The 21,777-nt window shown below is 37.1% G+C and overlaps 1 protein-coding gene across 2 annotated transcripts in view; it reads right to left on the bottom strand.

Moving 5' to 3' along the window:
- Positions 1-1,978: 1,978 nt before the first annotated feature.
- The window catches only part of PPA2 (inorganic pyrophosphatase 2), a 91,487-nt gene continuing 71,688 nt past the window's right edge, over positions 1,979-21,777 (bottom strand). For both annotated transcript variants that reach the window (XM_047856229.1, XM_047856230.1), the window contains 3 exons: positions 19,885-19,954; positions 3,510-3,546; positions 1,979-2,195 (listed from right to left, as the gene is read on the bottom strand). In XM_047856229.1, coding sequence (XP_047712185.1) covers positions 2,161-2,195; positions 3,510-3,546; positions 19,885-19,954 — 142 coding nt within the window. In that variant the 3' untranslated portion in view covers positions 1,979-2,160. The remainder of the gene's footprint in view (positions 2,196-3,509; positions 3,547-19,884; positions 19,955-21,777) is intronic.

The following is a 21,777-nucleotide window of genomic DNA, read 5'->3' as shown; positions in this document are numbered from 1 at the left end:
AGAGTCATGGACTTCCAGGAGGAGAGGAGTAAAGCAGGTGTGAGCTACCCCACCAGACATGGCCTCTCTCTTCCAACTCTTGGGAGATTAATATGCCGTATGCCAAGAGCCCAGTAATTTATCCTTTGATAATTTGGCTTATTGTTTACAACTACTGCAGTAATAGTTGCTCCTTATTTTCCCTTTTGGTGTTTTATTATTTCCACAACATAGAAAATCAATGTGTCAATAAATAAAATTAAAAACAACAGATTCCCTCACATTTTTTGATGTCCTTCGAAGGAGTTTACACAGTCCCAAAGATGTCTCAGGTGAACATTACTATGTCACCTGGGCTAATCACTTAAACTGCCCACACCTGTTTCCTCATCTGTGACAGGCGTACTCTGGGCTTCGCCTACATCCCACGGTGGCTGTATGTGAGAAGCAGCATGCACGCAGGGTGGGAAAACAGGATTTAATTTTTTAACGTTTATTTATTTTTGAGAAGAGAGAGAAGAAGAGAGAGCATGAGCAGGGGAGGAGAGAGAAAGAGGGAGCCACAGAATCCGAAGCAGGCTCCAGGCTCTGAGCTGTTAGCACAGAGCCCGACGTGGGGCTCGAACTCACGGACCCCGAGATCATGACCTGAGCCGAAGTCGGCCGCTTAACCGACTGAGCCACCCAGGTGCCCCGGGAAAACACAGGATTTAGAGCCATGTAGTCAAGAGTTCTAATTCTGGCTGTGAACCTTACTGTGTGACCTCAAGCAAGTTATAGAACTTCTCAGAGCCTCAGTATGAAGTGAGCACTCTCCACCGTACAAGGGCATACGCACACAGGGCCCCTAAAACAGCACCTGATACACAACAGACGCTCAAGAAATGGTAGCTATTAGAACAGTGCTTTGTAAACCTCAAAGCACATTGTGCAAATACAGCATGCTCATAATGATAACAGGAAGGGGGAGAAAAGATGTGACCAGGATCAGCAAGGGAAGTACAGAACAGGGAGTGTGTGAACACAGTAGATGTGCTTGGGGAGGAGTGAGTGGCATGGCGTGGTTGGAGGGTGGGACTCCTGAGGAAGTCAGTCTGGTTTTTATTCTCCAGAACATGGAGACCCCATTGAAGGCATTCCGAGAAAAATATAACTGGGCAAGACCTATGCTTTAGGAAAATAACTGGAAATGTGGAGGATGGTATGAAAAGGAGAAAAGCCAGAGGCAGAACAACATGTTGAGGAGACAACAGGGCATGAAGTGGAGCTAGGCCAGTGAGGCCGAGGCAGAGGGCTCGGTCTGGGATGCATGGAGAAGAGCCGGGAAGCTGGTAAATGGAGCCAAGTGACCTGATAGGAAATCCAGCACAGTGTGGGTACAAAGGAATGGAGAGGGAAAAGCAACATTTAGATGATCTTTATCAACAAAGACAGGAGAAGGGAGGTTCAATATGATTCCAAGGGTTTGAGTGGGGGGCTAGGAGAATGTTAATTCCACTGCTGAAGGCCCCGGGAAGATAAGAGTACAGTTCCGGACCAGAGGGGTTGAAGGAATTTGAGGAGACATCCAACAGAGACCCCAGACGACAGACCTGGGCTTCTTTTGTAGATTTGGGTGTCATCACCAGAGGGATGAGAATTGAAACTAAGGGGCCTGAGATTCAGAGAGTTTAGGCCCTCCAAAATATTAAGTTACAGGAAAGAGCTTTCATAAATGTAAACACGTACACAGGACTAGTAAGAGGACACAGGTTGGCTAAAGAAAGGTTCCACCAGCAACTTGCAAAAAGATAATATGGTGTGAAAATGAGAATAATATCTATACAAATCTATTAACTTACTAAATTTATAAATTCTACATTAACCCATAGAAATAAAGCTAATAAAATGGTTGGGTTCCTTTGGAACCCAGAAATTAGTATAGTCAAAACTCACTGCTTCTAAATTTCTGCTATGAAATTAAACAAAATCTTCTTTTCATACCAATAAATATCCCAAATAATTCAAAAATTTCAGTTTATTTACATATTGTATATCTCAAAAGAAGTTGAGGAAAAAAATGAAGTTTTAACAGGAAGTCAGTGAATTCTCATAGCTCTGCTGGTCTCTAGCATTTGGGGAGAGGGAGTCGTGGAGTCCTCGGAGATTGGAATCTTGATGACAGAACTTCAAATGTTCCAGTCACTTGCCAAGGAAGTGCCATACTTGCTCTGTGTCTGAAATGGTGGAAGGGGGTGTCAGGGAAGGGGTAAACAGCAAGGGAGAGAGGGAGAGATGGAGGGAAGAGAGATTTCAGTTACACCTTGAGGAAGTATTTAGGCAGATAAAAACAATCATGAGCTTGCTATGACACACTTCCCTATTTAAAGTTACTCCCCTTTAAATCCCAAGTTCTCTCATTTGGCTCAAGCCTTATATAAAACTGGGCTAAACACTCCGGAGCCTTCCCATTTTATTTCCTACATTTTCCTGGATCATTTTAGTCTCTACTGAATAACACAGAAGTTAGTGCCCTAGCGTCAGCATGAAAGGTCTAGGGAAAAAACCCTGTATGGTAAAATTTGACTGCTTGTCAAATATCCAAAAAATGGAATAGTATTGCAGAGAAACAATCTGTTAGTTTCCCATATAAGGAATATAGCTTGCTTTCCCATGAAATGTCTATGGACTTGTTCTTTTCTAAACACCATAGAACTTGACAGAGTAAACAGTTCTCATTTTTCCTCCAATTTTGCGAGCTGAATGCTCTTCTAATGTTTTATATTAAAACAAAGGGCCAAAAATTTTGCAAAGTTTCAAAGACAAATGATATGTGTCTATGCTTGTATTTTGAAATTTTTACTACAGAACATTTTTACTTGTTTCTCAAAACAGCTTCAGATAATGGCAAGAAAAAATAGTTATTTTCCATCCTACGATAAACTGTGATTTTAAGATATTTATTTAAAATGAATGATTCATGGGGCGCCTGGGTGGCGCAGTCGGTTAAGCATCCGACTTCAGCCAGGTCACGATCTCGCGGTCCGTGAGTTCGAGCCCCGCGTCGGGCTCTGGGCTGATGGCTCGGAGCCTGGAGCCTGTTTCCGATTCTGTGTCTCCCTCTCTCTCTGCCCCTCCCCCGTTCATGCTCTATCTCTCTCTGTCCCAAAAATAAATAAACGTTGAAAAAAAAAATTAAAAAAAAAAATAAATAAAATGAATGATTCATTAAGGTGACAAGATAATTAAAAGAATCTTCCAAATTCAGATTACCTGGAGTCTCATTAAATTTATCAGAATTACCTGAAAACTTTCAGTACTTCACCAAAAGTCGCTAACATAATCAAACTACTGTCTAGCCTAAAAGCAGTAAATGTGCTCCTTTTCATTTTTTTAAATTACAAAATAAATGATTTCATTTGAAAATTTTAGTGACTATTTAAAAAAGTTATTTTACTTGGCTTATATAACTTTAATTAATCTATTGTGCTTTTTTGTCTGGTTTCCACCACTATAAACACATCTAGCTCAAGAACCAAAATATACCATACCTTCTTCATTACTTTCCTTATTCAGTGACGAGGACACCTGAAAGATAAAGACAGAGATGAATCCCTGTTATGAATATTTAGATGTGGAAACTACGCCCAGAACGTTTGTTTTGTTTTGTATTTTTATGGAACTATACAACAAAGTTTACAAGCAACGGTTCTCTAACCTGAAAAAAGGCAGTACTTCTCTTTGCCTTTAATTATCACTGCTTCTTCTTTTGGATAAACAAACCACAAACTCAGAGTCAAACAGAAAAAGCATGCTCGAAAATATTTTTCTCATTAACCCATGGGAACTACTGAGAATGTGAAGAGAAGAGAGAGAGGTTTCCTTTCAGTTGTTTCTTTGGCCGAGGACTAGGGGACGCAAACCCAACACACACATTCATGGATACGTCAGGCACACAAACACACATTGTGGAATTTATTTAGCTGTCTTCCAGAGCATTTAAATTAATTTTTCTGTTCATTTCCATGACTGGGCCAAGATTTTTAGAACAGATGCAGTATAATCTGTGATAGACAAGTTTGAAAGAAAAGCTTTTCTGAGATACCAGATTTTTTTCATAATTAAGAACAATACATTTTTTAGTTTTTTTTTTTCTTTCATCTTGTTTTATTGAGAGATTCCCTCATCCACACAGAGGAATGCACAAAGCCCAAGGATAAACATCTATGCAGTCACCACCCAAGTCGAGAAATGGAATAGGCCAGGCCCTTCCCCAGTCATAACCTCTTTTCCCCTAGGGATAATCACTACCCAAATTTTGTAACACATTTCAGATTTCAAATTTAACAATCAACTTCTAATTCTAATTCTCTGAATTTGCTCATCCTAAGTAGGAAAGATCTGCCTCTAACACTTGAGGTCTGGGGCAAAGGTACGAATGGAAGACCACATACCACACATGGTAATACTTAAAAGTTCTAAATCAAGCTAACAAAATGATAAATTGAACATAAAGTATGTTCCATTCTATTATCTTGATAAATATACTTTTGTGATGACTTGGAAGCCTTGCTTGGCATTCTAGACACCTCAGAGACTGCCTGAACATAGCCGAGTAAGGAAGAGAGGCACAGGGCCCTCAGCCTACCCCACTTCTCTCTTTCCTCAGGCTCCAGTCTGTATTGAGGGCCTCATTTGTGCAAGGACAGAAACTCCAGGCCACAAACCTACACACTCCCTTCCTCCAAACAGCCACCCACTGGCCCCTGCAGAAATGATGCAAGCAAATGATTCACAAAGGAATGAGCACAGACCTGGGGAAATGCCCACAGAGGCTGTAGGAACAGGCTTGTAGCAACCTGGGCAAAGAATTCCAGGGTCTTGAGTAGCTAGAGGGTGGTACGGAACGGGGGCGCTTGGCTCCTGGTGAATGCACAACTATGGTCCCCTGGTCTTGTGGGGAGGGATGTAACTGGATGAAGGCCAAAGCAGGACCCTCTACAAAGCAGAATGCAAAGTAGGGCTCTCCTTGCTTAGGTATAAGGGTACTACTAAGATCAAGTCAGTAAGGAAGAAAAACTTAAATTTCAGCAATATTAAAATAGTCCCTGTAATGATTAATGTGTTACCTTGGAGGGTGTTTTTAGCTGAGATTAACATTTAAATTGGTAAACTCTCAGTGAAGCAGACTGCCCTCTGTAATGTGGGTGGGCCTCAACTAATCAGTTGAAGGTGTGAAGAGAACAAAAAGACCAGCCTCCCAAGCAAGAGGAAATTTTCCAGCGAACTGCCTTTGGACTTCCCCTGCATCACTGGCTCCCCTCTTGTCTCCAGCTTGCTGGCCTACTCAGATTTTGGACTTGTTAAGCCTCCATACTCACTTTTTACATGTATCTACATATCCTATTGTTTCTTTGGAGAACCTTAATATATTCTCCTGAATCATAAATGGTTTCAAGTTATTTTTCTCTCTACTCTTTACGAAAAAGGCCAATCAAATATGCTTTATTTTCGGTCACAGAAAAATCAGGTAACAATGTAAATAAAGAAAGAAGACCTCTGTATAATGTCATGTAAAACCTCCTTGAGATTCCCAAGTACTTCAAAAAAACAAAAATTCTATTCACCTTCCTAGCACAGAGAAAATGCTTAATCATGGTTGGTTTTGAGGATGATAGAACTTATGTAAAAACTTATGTAAAAACCACCACAGTATAAAAATTATACTGAGAGTAGGCCCTTGGGATTTGATGGCTCTGTTTTACTACACAGATTATAAAACAGAGTAACCTGTTTATTTCTTGGAAATTGGAATGCTCAATCAACAGTGCAGGACATCTATCACAAAGTTTGTTGGAAAGTTAGCTGTTTAGATTTCCTGTTTAGAATGGGCAGCTGTTTCTTGCTGGAGCTGCCAAACATTTCAGGGGAAGAAAACGTATGATATACATATGTACATCAGAGACATGGAGAGTTTGGTTCCAAACCACTGTAATAAAGCAAATACTGCAGTGAAGTGAGTCAAATGAATTTTCTGATTTCCTAGTACGTAAGAAAGTATGTTTGCACTATAGTCTATTAAAATACAGTGTGCAATAGCGTATCTAAAATAACAATGTACATACCTTAATTTAAAAATTACTGAGAAAAAATGCTAACTATCACCTAGGCTTTCAGCGAGTCAGTCTTTTTGTTGGTGGAAGGACCTGCCCTCACATTGCTGGCTGCTGACTGATCATGGTGGTGGTTGCTGCAGGTTTGGGTGGCTGTAGCAATTTTTAAAACTAAGACAACAACGAAGTTTGCCACATTGATTGACTCCTCCGTTCATGAATAAGTTCTCTGTAGCATGTGATGCTGTTTGGATAGCATATTACCTACAGTAGAACTTCTTTCAAAACAGGAGTCAGTATTCTCAAACCCTGCCCCTGGCTTTACCAACTGAATATATGTAATATTCTAAATCCTTTACTGTCATTTCAACCATCTTTAAAGCATCTTCAGCAGGAACAGATTCCATTTCAAGAAAACACTTTCTTGGCTCATCCATAAAAAGCAACTCATCCATTCAACTTTTATCATGAGATTGTAGCAATTCAGTCACATCTTCAAACTCCACTTATAATTCTAGCTCTCTTGCTATTTCTACCACATCTGTAGTTACTTCCTCCACTGAAGTCTTGAGCCCTCAAAGTCATCCATGAGGGTTGGAATCGACTTCTTCCAAATTATGACTTCTTCCTATGAATCATAATGTATTTAATGATGTCTAGAAGGGTGAATCCTTTCCAGGTTTTCAATTTACTTTGCCCAGATCCGTCAGAGGAACCACTTATCTATGGCAGCTACAGCCTTATGAAATTTTTTTTTTAAGTTTTATTTTTATTTTGAGAGAGAGACAGCCTGAGTGGAGGAGGGGCAGAAAGACAGAATCCCAAGCAGTTCCCGGGCTGCCAGTGCAGAGCCAGATGTGGGGCTCAAACTCATGAAACTGTGAAATCATGACCCAAGCCGAAACCAAGAGTCGGACACTTAACTGACTGAGCCACCCAGGTCCCGTGAAATGTACTTCTTAAATTTTAAGACTTGAAAGTCGAAATTACTCCTTTGATCCATGCACTGCAGAGTGCATGTTGTGTCAGCAGACACGAAAACAACATGAATCTCACTGTATAGCTGTTGGCACTCTTGGGGGACCAGGTGTATTGTCAATGAGTGATAATATTTTGAAAAGTCTTTTTCTAAACAGGTCTCAACAGTGGGCTTAAAATATTCAGCAAACCATATTGTACACAGACGTGCTGTCATTCAGGCTTTGTTGTCCCATTTACAGAACACAGACAGAGTAGATTTAGCCTAATTCTTAAGGGCCGAAAGATGTGGGGGATGGCAATAAAGTCACCAGCTCCATTAGCCTATTCTTTGAAACTCTGAAAGCCAGGCACTGACTTCTCCTCTTTGGCTATGACAGTTTTAGATGGCAGGACCTTCCAAAAGAAGGCTGTTTAATCCACACTGAAAATCCGTTGTTTAGTGTAGCCATTCTCATGTTTTAGCTAGACTTTCTGGGTAACATGTTGCAGCTGCCTTTACCTTTAACTTCTGTGTTATGGAGAGGCTTCTTTCCTAAAACCTCATGAAGCCACCTCTGCTAGCTTCCAACTTTTTTTCTGCAGCTTCCTCAGCTCTGAATTTACAAAATTCAGAAAAGTTAGGGCCTTGCCCTGGTTCACGCTTTAGCTTAAGGGAATGTTGTGGCTGGTTTGATCTTCTATCCAGACCCCTCAAACTTTCTGTTTCATCAATAAGGCTGTTTTGCTTTATCATTTGGTTGTTCACGGGAGTAGCCTTCAAGAACTTTTCCTTTGTGCTCGCAATTAGGTTAATTTTATGAAGCAAGAGGCCTACCTTTCGGCCTGTCTTGGCTTTCAACATGTGCATTCTCCATGAAGCTTTATCGTTTTTAACTTCTGATTTAAAATGGAAGATGTGAGACTCTTCCTTTCACTGGAACACTTGGAGGCCACTGTAGGGTTATTAATTGGCCTAATTTCAATATTGTGTTTCAGGCAATAGAAAAGCCTCTCTATGGGCCAGATGGGAACAGCCAGACAGTGGAACAGTCAGAACACATATAACATTTATCCATTAAGTTCACCATTTCATATGAGTGTGGTTTGTGGCACCCCAAAACAATTACAAGAGTAATATCAGAGTTCACTAATCACAGATCACCATAACAAATGTAATAATAAAAAAAAGTCTGAGATATTGTGAGAATTACCAAAATATGACACAGACACAAAGTGAGCAAATGCTTTTAGAAAAACGGCACCAATACACTTGCTCAACACAGTTACCACAAACCTCAATATGAGTATGATGTAGTATCTGTGAAGCACAATAAAGTGAACTGCAATAAAAGGAGGTATGCCTGTACAAAATAGAACACTTAGGTAACTCCTCATTAGACTCAGGAAAGAAATGGACAAACTACTCTAGCAGAAACATCATCCCATTTTATTTTAAAAATAATTTCTGGAATGTTCTTATAACTTCATTCTTTTCAAAAGATCATTTCTACTTTTAAGTAATCTCCACACCCAACATGGGGCTTGAAATCACAAACCCAAGATCAAGAGCCGCATGCTCTACCGACTGAGCCAGCCAGGTGCCCTCTTATTTCTTCATTCTTAAAATATATTTCTTGGTCCGTAAAAATATTCAGTATGCACAAAGCTTTGTATAAAAGAAAATGAACATCCCAAGTCTAGAACTCAGAGATAAGAACTATTATAGTTTCAAGGTCATTTTTTTAACCTTTTTCCATTGTTAACTCATGCCAAAAGAGAGATGGATATTTAAGTTTGAAAACAACAAGGGATGCATGACACACAGCCACTACTATTTAATTCTTCACCTAGTCAATGGCCTCCTGATTCATAAACATGACAACAAACTACACCTTCTTACAGGAAGTGGAGTAACTAAGAGAAGCACCTAAAACTGACCCAATCCCAATTCTGTCAGGTGTCCCCATCACTACATTTTCATGGTTAGAAACATACAAAGGATTTTCAGTTACTTACTGGAAAAATGTGGGCACCCTCTAATAATCCAGTACAAATTCTCCACAAAAGAGTATTATTTTATACTCTTATTTCAAAATACTATCTTCTCCCCTTTTCCCACTCCAAAAATACTTCCTCATGAATATTAGTATATTTGATTTCTTTCCAACTAATCTACAGTTTGCATTACCAAAGTATGTCTTTTTCTTTGACCCATCAAAGAAAGCTCACTCTAGCCTCTATCCCTATTCACGCATAAACTATATTTTGGGTTGATACGAACCATTAATAAAACTGCTCTGTACTTAGTGTTTCTCCTTCTAAAAAGCCCACTAGGTCCCTACGAGCATCTTTCATTCCAGGTTACATTTGTTCAAACTGACTAACACGATACACTGATTGAAACAATATAAAATTGTGCTTTTACTGTATGAGTTGATATTCTTTCACTTTATTATTATAAGGGTTCAAAATTAAAGGGAAAAAAAGTGCCTGGTTTTTCATTCAGGTAGAACAGGGTTTTTGGTTGAATTATGTTTCCAAAGTTCATAGGGCAGTTGCTCTACATTAATTTTACTTTTATATTCCTTTTGTGATTTTTGCTTTAGAAATCCAGCAAAATATGACCAATTCTTAGTTATCCAGAGACAAAATGTAGAAGTATTTTAAGTCGTGTAAGTTTAATCTACTGCCTCTCCCTTTCAATAATGTATGTAATTGGCTAGAATCTAACAAAATGGTTGATTTTATTTTAACTTCTCTTGTCCAGGAGCACCTAGGTGGCTCAGTCAGTTGAGCATCCAACCTTGGGATTATGACCTGAGCCGGAATCAAGAGCTGAACACTCAACTGACTGAGCCATCCAAGTGCCCCACTTTTATTTTTTAGAGAGAATATATTTTTAATTTTTTTTCAACGTTTTTTATTTATTTTGGGACAGAGAGAGACAGAGCATGAACGGGGGAGGGGCAGAGAGAGAGGGAGACACAGAATCGGAAACAGGCTCCAGGCTCTGAGCCATCAGCCCAGAGCCCGACGCGGGGCTCGAACTCACGGACCGCGAGATCGTGACCTGGCTGAAGTCGAATGCTTAACCGACTGCGCCACCCAGGCGCCCCTAGAGAGAATATATTTTTAAGTAAAATAGAAAAATCCCCTTTCTCCTTCTCCTTCCAAGTACTACTCATTGTGCATCCATGAACCATCACCACTGCCATCTCTAAGCTTTGTGTGCTCCAGCTTTACCTGAGACTGCTTTTAGGGGGAACCTGGCCATGTGAAAGCAAAAACAAACACTGCAGCTGCTAAGACTTCTCTGAGAGGCACTCTCTCGTCCCAGTTCCAGAAGTTTCTAGTGCTTTCCATCACTCCTATGAGCTAAAGATTCACAGTCTCATGAGACTGGGCCCCTGCAACTGAGCAGGAGTGTGCTTATTCTCCTTGCCCTGAATCCTAGATTCTAAGAATTTTAATCCCCATGGCTACCAGGGTGTAGAGGGTCTGAGGCAGGTCTAGGAATTTCTTTAACAATGAGTGTGGTTCTTTGTCGCCCTACATGTACTGAGTTTGCGTGTGCCACCTCACAAAGTTCTTTTATTCCCCCAGTAAAATGACTACTGTCACCAAATATTTAAAAACCTTACAAATTACCCAATTCAGACATTCCCCAATCCATTTCCTCAGAGAGCAGATTACAAGGAAAGTGCTTAAATAAAAGCATGTGGGAGAATTCTGGGTAAAAATTCCCAGATGGGAAAAGTAGTTAAGTATTAGAATAAGTTGTTATATTGTGGAAACTAATTTCTTCTCTTTCCCCCTCCTCTTCTTCCTGTTTAAGTCTCTGAATATAAGACTAATTCTCACTGAATAATTTATATTAGTCACAATGACCTTTACAATACCCAACAATGGAATGGGCTATCCCATGAGGGAGTATAACACTGGAAATACTCAAGAGGCTGGAATAGAAGGGATTTTTCTCTATGTGGTCAATTTAACTCAACAACATTAATGCCAAGTAACAGTGAAATCAACGTTTATTGAATACTTTCTGTTTCACATTTTACCCGGATTATCTCATTCAGTTCTCTACACTAACTCTTGTAAGAAAGATATTATTAGCAGCTCCATTTTATAAATAAAGAAACCAGGCATAAACAAGTTAAATAATTTGCTTTAAGTTATAAGTGAAAGACCTGGGATTTGGACCTAGACAGCCTGACTCCAGAACAAACCTTTTTTTTTTCCTGTTAAAAATTTCCTTGGACTAACTCTGACATGAAACAACCTGTGCATACTATATTTATAGCATGTAGTTCTGACACATGTACACACTCATAAAGTCATTATCACAATCAAGATAATAAATATATTCACCATCATCCCCAATTTCTTCCTGTCCCTGTAAGAGAAATTGTAACATCTTTCCTTCCTGGCTCTCTCCCAAACTCTCCAACCAATGATGTTTTGTGTCATCATACATTAGCATTTACATTTCCTAAAATTGTATATAAATGGTATGATATAATATATATATATATGTATGTCTGCCTTTTTTCACTCAACATTTTTTTTGAAACTCAGCCATGTTATAGCACAGATCAAATATTCATTTCTTTTTATTGCTGAGCAGTATTCCCATGCTTAACATACACTCTGAAAATACCACAATTCATCCATCCATTCATCTGTTGATGGACATTTGGGCTGTTTCCAGGAGTTTTTGTCTATTACAAATAAAGCTGATATAAACATTTGTGTATAAGTGTTTTTGTATGGACATACACTTCCATTTCTCTTGGGTAAATATCTAAAAGTGGAATGGCTAGATCATATGGTAGGTAGATATTTAACTTCTCAAGAAAATGCCAAACTGTTTTCCACAGTGGTTGTATCATTTTTCATTCCAACCAGCAGACTATGAAGTACCTCCACATTCATGCCAACAACTGGGATGGCCAATCTCTTAAATTTTTAGCTATTCTAAAAAGTGTGCATAAGCATGTCACTGTGGTTTTTAATTTGCATTTTCTTAATGATTAGTCAAGTTAAGCATCATCTCATGTGTTTTCAGTATGTCTTCTTTGGTAAAGTGACCATTTGCACATTTCCTTTGGAGGTGAAGGGATGGTTTATTTTCTTATTAATGAATTGTGAGAGTTCTTTATTCTAATACAAGTCCCTTTATCAGGTATATGATTTTCAAATATTTTCTTATAGTATGTGGCTTCTTTTCATTCTCTTAAGAGTATTTTTTACAGAACAGAAAACTTTAATTTTGGTGAAATCTAATTTACCATTTTAAAAAACAGGTTATGCTTTTAGTGCCATATCTAAAAAACTTTGCCTAACTACCCAAGATCAAAATAGGTTTATAGTTTTAGGTTTTAAATTTTGGACTAGGATATATTTTAGACAATTATCATATAAAGTGCAAGGTATGGACTGAAGTGAGGTTTCTTTGGTACCCTATGGAATAACCAACTGTTCAAATCCTACTTATTTAAAAGATTATCATTTTGAAAATCAGTTGTGCACATACATGTAGGTCTATTTCTGTATTTAATTCCATTCATTTCTTTGTCTAGTTTTACCCCATTACTCAGCTCTCTTGATTATTGTAGTTTTATAAAATATCTTGAAAAAAGGAAATTATTCCAACTCTCTTCTTCATAAGGTTGTTCATTCAAGGTCTCTGGTATTTATATATATATATATGAGTTTATTAATTTGTAAAAAAAAAGTGTATTAGAATTTGATTGATGTTGCACTGAATTTATAGATCAAAATTTGAGGAGAACTGACACAACAATGTTGCATCTTCCAACCTATAAATATATCTTTCCATTTATTTAGTTCTCCGATTTCTGTTGGCAATGCTTTATAGGTCACAGGTTCTTCACATATTTTTTCCAGTCATATTTTTGATGCCATTATAAATAATGTATTTATTTTGTTTCCAGTTGTGCATTGCTAGCATATACAAATATAATAGTTTGTTGTATAGTGATCTTGTATCCTGTAACAAACTTGCTAAAGTCACTTATTCTAGTAGCTTTCAGGTAGATTTTATTGAACATTCTACAGAGACATTCACCTCATCTTCCTTTACAAGTTGGATGCCTTTTTCTTCTTTTTAATGCACTGGCTAGAACCTATAATGCTGAATAAAAGTAGTGGGAGCTAACTAGGCCAAGCGTTATGTTTATGGAAAGGTTTCTTAAGTACCCATTTAATTTGTTTATGCCTATTTCTTCTTCAGGGAATTTTGGTAGTCAGTGTATTTTGAGGAATCTGTCCATTTCATCAAAGTTGTCAAATTTACTGGTGTAAAGTTTTTCACAGTATTTTCCTTTTATTCTCCTAATGACTGTCACAATCAGCAGTGATGTCACTTGGCTCATTCCTGACAATGAAGACTTGTCTTCTCTCTTTTCTTTCCTGATCATTCTGGCCAAAGATGTATCAATTTTACTGATCATTTAAAAAAATAGCTTTTAGTTTCATTAATTTTTTCTATTGTTTTCCTAGGCATACAAATTTTTAAAGCTATGAATACCTCAAACATGCAAAAAATGAAGACATAACACATACCTACTCCCTACACTTTTAAAATAGTAACATTATTTCAGAAACTTTACAACTGAAGTCTTTTTCTCCATACTCATCAGAAATAAAGATATTTATTTTCCTTCTCAGAAGTAACTTCTAACCACCATGCTAACATTGGTGTTTAGTATTCTTATTTATGGTTCTAAAATGTGAAGACCATATCTGTCTGTATTCATTAAAAACATATGGTACTGCCTTGGGTGTTTTGCATACTATGAACTATGTATGCCTTGCTGCAAAAGCTTCTCTGCCCAACACTGCACTTTCAGGTTTTATCCATGCAGTCACATGGTTCTAATTTACCTATTTCACCTATGGCATGGTATTGCACCACAGAAATAAACTATAGTTTATTTACCCAGCTTTTATCCATAGACATTTATTCAGTTTCCAATTTTCCCACATCTGATCATATTAGTGTCTCTAAAGAATGTGTACACAGAAGGGTAATTTCTGATGGGGATTATAAGTATCTTCAACTTTACTTACAATGACTTAATTGCTCTTCAAAGTAGCTGTACCAATTTATATTCCCATCAAACATATCAACAGGTATGAGAAGTCTCCTTTCCTCACTTGTTTAAAAACACTTGGAAAATAAGACTTCTAAACGTTTGCAAACCTGAGAACCATGAAATTGTATTGTGTCTTAGCGTCATCTCATTGACTATTGGTGAGATACAGCAAATTTTCACAGGTTTACTGGCCATTTAAGAAGCCTCTTTTGTGACCTGTCCATTAATATTGTTTGCCCATTTTTATCTGACTAGGTTTTTTCTTGTTGATCTGAACAAGTTGTTAAATCTTCTGTCATTTATATGCAAATATCTTCTCCCAATCAATGGCTTATGTTTTAACTTATTTTATGGTCTCTTATAACTGTTTACAGGTTTTTTGTTTTTTTTTTTAACTTCATTTAAATTTATCAATCCCTTCCACGTTATTGCTGGCCCTTTACTATTCCATATAAGTTTCAGTATCATCCTGTCAAATTCAATTAAAAACCCAATTAGGATTCTGACTGAAAATAAACTGACTTCATTAACTAATATGGGAGAAACTGCCATTTTCATAATTAACTATTCTTTATAACTGTTGTAAGTGTATTCGTTTTCTAGTTTTTAACTCGTTACATATACTTTTCTATTTGCACTTTTCCATTGAACCTTGATTTAATATCGGTAATTTATATCTTCAACAAAACTGTCAATTCATCTGTTTAGAAAGGTATTGCCAAAAGCATCTGACAGTATTCCCATCTGATTATTTACGTATCTCCTATGTCCATAATTCTGTCTGTAATTCTTGATATATTTATTTGTGCTTCTCTTTCATCATTCTTCCTATAATAGTTTTGTTTATATTATTATTCTTTTAAAAATGTTTATTTTTGAGAGAGTGCAAGCAAGGCAGGGGCTGAGGTAGGGGGGCAGAGGATCTGAAGCGGGCTCCTCGCCAACGGCAGCGAGCCAATGTGGGGCTTGAACTCATGAACCATGAAATCATGACATGAGCCAAAGTCAGATGCTCAACCAATTGAGCCACCCAGGTGCCCCTATATTATTATTCTTAAAGAAAGAAACCCAGCTTTTAACTGATCCTTGCCATTATCTGTTTTCTTTCATTAAATATTTGCTCTACTCTGTAATTTCCTTTCTTATAATATTAAAAGATAAGAAAAAGAACAGAGTAACTGTTGAGTTCAATGTTTAGTCTCTCAATTTTCTTCATTTCTGCTATATCATTTTACTGCTCTCAAAAACTATTTTTGCTGCATTGCACAAGCTTTGGCATATACTGACCCATTTGTCATTCAACTTTAAGTATTTTATAATTTCTTATAATTCATTTCTTTGAGGCATGACTTATTCAGAAGTGGTTTTAGTTTCCAAACATATGGATTTGGATTTCTTTTCTTTTAATATTTTCATAGCTGATTGGTAACTTTACTGTAGACAGAGAATGTTGTCATTTTTTGCAACTTGCTTTGTGGGCTAATACTCAATTTTTAAAAGTGTCCACATGTACTATATATATGGACTGAGTAATAACATATGTCTGTTAGGTTAAGCTTGTAAACTTTGTTTCAATCTTCTCAACATATTTTCAAAAAATATTTACATAAAGGATCCTAAAAACAGTATCTTAAATCCCAGTAGTCAAATAAGCTGTCATTAATAGCAACTAATATTAGATATGAAAGACAAATTACATCATGTATGCATATACATATACAAACACACATCTGTTCCCTATAAATGTTCTGCACCTTGCTCCTGGAAATGAAGCTCCAATTGCTAGTCACATGGTCCTCAAGAATTGGGAAGGAATCCCGTATTTTTTGGCTGTAAAGTCACATAAATGTTAAAAAACGCTTGACACAATATTCCAAAACACACAACTGGATGGTCTTGTGGTTGAACTGTGATAGGACGTTAGTCCTGTTGTCAGAGACCCACGTTGTGGCCTGGACACCCAGTAAGAGGGCAGTGCTCTCTGCCTCTGAAGATCCCCAGTGCACTGAGATCTGCACAACATCCTCATTCTGACACAGCTTGGCCTTTCATGATTATAATACATTCAAACATCTATATTCATAAACAACATCCCATAATTCTTTTGATCATTTCTATTCTCATCTTCCTCAGAGCCACTACCCTTAAGATCTCTGCCCTAAGCATGGCAAACGACTGCTGTAGATATTTTCCAATTTGTTTTTCAAATGCTCCCACATAATACTCATCAGGTTGTTGGCTTTTATTTTTCCTTGGTAATAATGACAATATTTTTTCTAACTGATCTGTACATATTGTCAGGTGACAACTTAATGGTCATTTTTTTTTTTTTTTGGTCTCAATGCTACTACATTAAATTGTGCTCAATACATATTCACAAGTATATACTTCCTGCAACAGTTCTGTTAATCACTCAAAAGTTTAATCCATTTTTTTCTTTTTTGTATTTTAAAACTATCCATTCACCAAAGCAGTTAATTTATCCTAAAATCTCACCTAATCAACTGATCCTGAATAGTCTATCAATATAGATCTTGTTGATTAAGCTTGTTAGAATGAGTTCATTCATTCTGAGCCCGCCAATAAACTCTGGAGTTACAATTTGATTCCACACAATTCCAGGACTGCTGTGGTCAGAATATGATGAAGTTTGATGGGTAACTCGAACATCTTAATTTTTTTGAGCAACCAAAGAAACACTTGGTTTGACATCAGTGCAATGTTCAGTATATAGCAAAATAGAGAGATCTTGGAATATATACCGGAATAATTATGATTCAAACATCTCAGTGTGGTTCTGAAGAGATGAAATGCCAAGTCAAAATGCTTTGACTACAAAGAATTTCATTATTACAAATTAATAAAATCTTCACAAGAAAGTACTATCTAATCTCCTGAATCACTAGATGCTGCTAATAGAGCAATTCTTTGACTTCCACATTAAAAAAAAAAAAATTTAATGTTTACTTATTTTTGACAGAGAGAGAGAGAGAGAGAGACAGAGCGTGAGCGGGGGAGGGGCAGAGAGAAATGAAGACACAGAATCCGAAGCAGGATCCAGGCTCTGAGCTGTCAGCACAGAGCCCGATGCGGGGCTTGAACTCATAGACCGCGAGATCATGACCTGAGCCGAAGTTGGACACTCAACCAACTGAGCCACCCAGGCGCCCCCTGACTTCCACGTTTTTAATGGTGAAATCCCATATATGATACGTTCCATTAGAGGTAGTGAAGAGAGACTGATTTCTTGCATTTTGGTTGTCTACTGTGGTGATCTCAGTGAAAAATCAGTATAGCACTCTCTTTCTTCATTATTATGAAGCACAACAAAGTTACCAGACCATGTAATTAAAGCTGGATGTTAATGTTTCTGAATTCTAATCTTGTTCCTCAGACCTAACTATCTAGATCACATCCATATCCTCCAATTTTTTTCCCCAAAAGGATTGTTTTCCTACTAATATAGGAAACAATTAAAAAACAGGATGTAAGATAGAAACTTTAATCTTGCAGCTAATTTTAAGATAAGAATCTGTTATATCTATTATTTATAAATCCCAAACTAAAATGCAATTGACTTTGTTTTAATGTTCATTTATTTATTTTGAGAGAGAGTGTGCACTTGAGTGTGAGCAGGACAGAGGCAAAGAGCAAGGGAGAGACAGAATCCCAAGCAGGCTCCTAATTGACCTCAGTTGGTCAAGACCTGATCCCAAATCAAGTCAGATGCTTCCGACTGAGCCACACAGGTGCCCTAAAATCTGAGATGAGTGAGGGAGACTCCATGGACAAAGATAAAAAGTTTCTTGTTTTCCTTTATTTTTCTCATTAAAGAAGTATACTGATGAGAACTAAGTTCAGAATGCAATCTGCTTATATACAAAATTGAAAACTTGGAGAAAATAAATTGATATTGTGTTCTGCATTACTACAACGGCTTCCCTCATCTTCCCTTCCCTCACTCCAATCTATTCTCACCCATGCAGCCCAAGTGATCTGGTCAAAAGCTAAGTCAGATCCCATTATTCCTCTGCTTAAAACTAGCTAGTGGTTCCGTATGTCATTCAGAATAAGAAACAAATTTCTTAAGATACTCTTTACAGACTATTTTACAGGGTCTTTCATAATAATTTACCACCACTTTCACCCCCAGATGTAAACATTTCTGATCTCACCTCCTATCTCCCCTGAACTCACTCTATTCCACTAGTCACTGTGGTTCCTTGAGTAGTTCTTAAACATATCAGGCATCCTCTTGTCTCATGACCTTTGGGCCTATGGACTGTGATGCTCTTCCTTCGGATGGTAACTCGGCACATTCTCTTACCTTCTACAAATCTTGACTCATGTCTGGCTTCTCCTAGTGAGGCTGTCCCTGTCTCTTTTTAATAACTCCAACTCCAATCTGCTCCTGGAACTTCATCCCCTCTGACCTGCTCATTTTCATAATAGCATTTACTACATTCAGACACACTACAGTTGATCCTTGAACAATTAGGGGTTTGAACTGCTCAAGTCCACTTACACACAGATGTTTTTTTTCAATAAATTCAGTACAATACTGTAAATGCATATGTATTTTCCTTATGATTTTCTTAGTAATATTTTCTTTTCTCTGGCTTACTTTATTCTAAGAATACGGTATACAATTCATGTAACATACAAAACGCGTTAACAGACTAATCATGTTATCAGTAAGGCTTCTGGTCAAAAGTAGGCTCTTAGTAGTTAACTTTTTGGGGAGTCGAAAGTTATACATGAATTCTCAAGTATGCAGGGGGGTCAGCACTCCCAATACTCCCATACTGTTCAGGATCATTGTTCAGGATCAATACACAAGTATTTTACTTGTGCATTTATCTATTATCCATTTCCTCAACTAGAATATTAGCTACACAAGGGCAGACGTTTTCACATCTTTTCTTTAATGCTGAATCCCCAGTACCTAGGATCTCACTGCACATAGCAGGTACTAATTAAATAGGATGAATTAGTGGGGAAAAAAATTCAAAGCAGCCACAGTAGGTAAACATTTTTTGATGTTCCTGAAGTAAAGATCTAAATTCACTAGTTTCTAGCTCATAAGTAGTTTAAGATTAAAAAAAGAAAAGCTTAGTTTATAAACCACTCCTGAACACACTTTATACAGCAATATTACTTAATTATCTGAGTATGAATTTTCTTATTTAGTGGTCTCTAAATCAAGCCGTTATTTTCCTAATAAATTCAGTTGCCTCCAGGCAGCCTTATCAATGAGACAGACATGTAAAAATCCAAGATATCACCTTAGCTAGAAGGAAAGCTTGTAAGATGGCCTAACTAAATGGAAATAAAGGAAAAACAGTCTTGTTTCATCTTTCTTGAGCCAAAATGCACCTGTACCAACAGCCAGTTGCAATTTAGACACTAGATGGTGGGTAACTCAAGGGAACAGAATGGTACAAGGAGAGCAAATACATATAAGCAATAAATTGGTGATATTAAGAAAAGTAGCATCATAGTAAATTGGCTAAGTGGTTAATGTACTTTAGAAAACAATTTAAAAACTAAGCTGAAAGATTTTCAGGTTTTTTATTTAAATTCCCTGGATTAAAAAAGATGGATTCTAATGTTATTTTTTAATTTCATATTTCCCAAAAGACTTGATACACTTCATTGCTAGAGTTTTCAGAATTTCTGCTAGACTTCCCCATGACATTTGTAAGATTAAAGGATGCTTTGCCCCTTACCAGTTCAACTATTGATCTCGCTTCCTCTTGAGTACAATGGAAAGGGCTGTCGCATACCTGCACGTTTGTGCTGGTGAGGAAAAGACAATGTTATTATCAATCAGGATAAAAAATGAGCATTACCAGACAAGAAAACCAACTCCAAATATCCCACACTGGCTGTGTAACTCCAGTTATTTATTTCCAGCCAGTGATAAAGGACCTGAATGAATATAAACTGAGATGTTTGTATATTCTTTCAGGCAGAGTTATAAATATAGTGCTCCCAGCACTGCATATTCCAGAATATGTTTTTAGTTAAATAGTACACAGATCTAAATAATCTCCTTGAATATAAAAGACTATACATCACAATTACACTTTACCTTTTGTGAGGAAAAGAAACACCAAACTTGACCCATGAAATGATGACTATAAGGAAGAATTTTCCTTTGAGGTGATAAACACTGTTACTGGCTACTGAACGATGCTATGGAATCTCTTTCTCAGAGAGGTGAGGAAGGCTAAGCTAAGAGTCGTGACAGGAAAGCACATGATATGAAAACTTGGTTTTCGTACAGGGAGGGAAGATCAGCAGGGCATAAGACAAGAGCCCCTTCCATGGTCAGGAAAGGCTCTATGAAATCAAAGCCTTCCCACACAACAGGGAATGCATGCTATCTCCACAAGCATGCTGCCCATTGTGTATTTCCTACTTCCTAGATGAAAGCAAAGGTATCATTCCTCTCAAACATATTAAGACTGATTGTTTAAAATTTTATCAAAGAAATCAGATTAAAATGGATATAGAAAGAAGCAGTAGAGAAGGGAGTTAAAGCCAAAGGAAAAAGTAATTAGCAGATCCCTAAAGAAGAGGAAACACATACACACATTTGTCCCCCAAGTGGACCTAAGAGATATATATTATCGGATACATTTTTATAATGGCTTTGTGAAAAATACATTGGGATATATATGATAAAAAGATCTGCCTAGTTATTTATTTATATAATGTCTGTAATCAGACATTGGGTATATAGCAATTACAGGTAAGTGGTTGTTCTCTTTTCTATCCAGACTCAAAATGTGGGATTCTCGGCATGAATAAAATTTAATGCAAGTTTGCATTATCTTTAAGGCTATTTTTTATTCTGTTCTCCACAGCCCATATTTAAGTAAGCTAAAAAATGAAAAAGGGAAGGTGTTATAAGTCAGATATTTCCCTAAAGAATGTCAAAACTAAATTTAAAAGAACAAGGCAAAAAATTAGACACTGTGAAGTCTTAAGTGCTAGTCCTCTGAAGGAAGCATGGTGTATTCTAAATATGCTATATACGATGTTTTTAACGTTAGCACTAAGCCAAAGTAAAACATACCTTTGGAAATTCTGAAAAATGATGGTAACAGAACAGGGGAGACTTCTCTAAATAGGGCTGCCAGATAAAATACAGAATCCCCAATTAAATTTGAATTTCAGATAACATCAAACTATTTTTTAGTATGTCTCAAATATTGCATGAGACATTTATATTACAAAGATGTATTGCTCTGAAATTTAGATTTAACTGGGTGTCTGGTATTTTATGTTAAATTTGATAACCTACTTCTAAAGAAACCCTCTAACTCTTAAATAAAGAGAACAAACTGAAGGCTGCTGGAGGGGTATTGAGTGGAGGGAAGGGCTAGATGGGTCATGGGCATTAAGGAGAGCACTTGCTGGGATGAGCACTGAGTGTTGTAAGTGATGAGTCACTAAATTCTACTGCTGAAATCATGATTACACTATATGTTAACTAACTTGGATTTAAATAAAACTGAATCTAGAAAAATACAAAAATAAATAAAGTAACCCTCCACTCAACAAAGCAAATCATCAACAGAAACGGCAAAAACAGACAATATTAAAGCCAACTC

Source organism: Prionailurus viverrinus, chromosome B1 (assembly GCF_022837055.1).
Source record: "Prionailurus viverrinus isolate Anna chromosome B1, UM_Priviv_1.0, whole genome shotgun sequence".
Lineage (NCBI taxonomy): Eukaryota > Metazoa > Chordata > Mammalia > Carnivora > Felidae > Prionailurus > Prionailurus viverrinus.
Note: the sequence above shows the minus strand (reverse complement) of the source record. Positions and strands in the feature narration are given on the sequence as shown.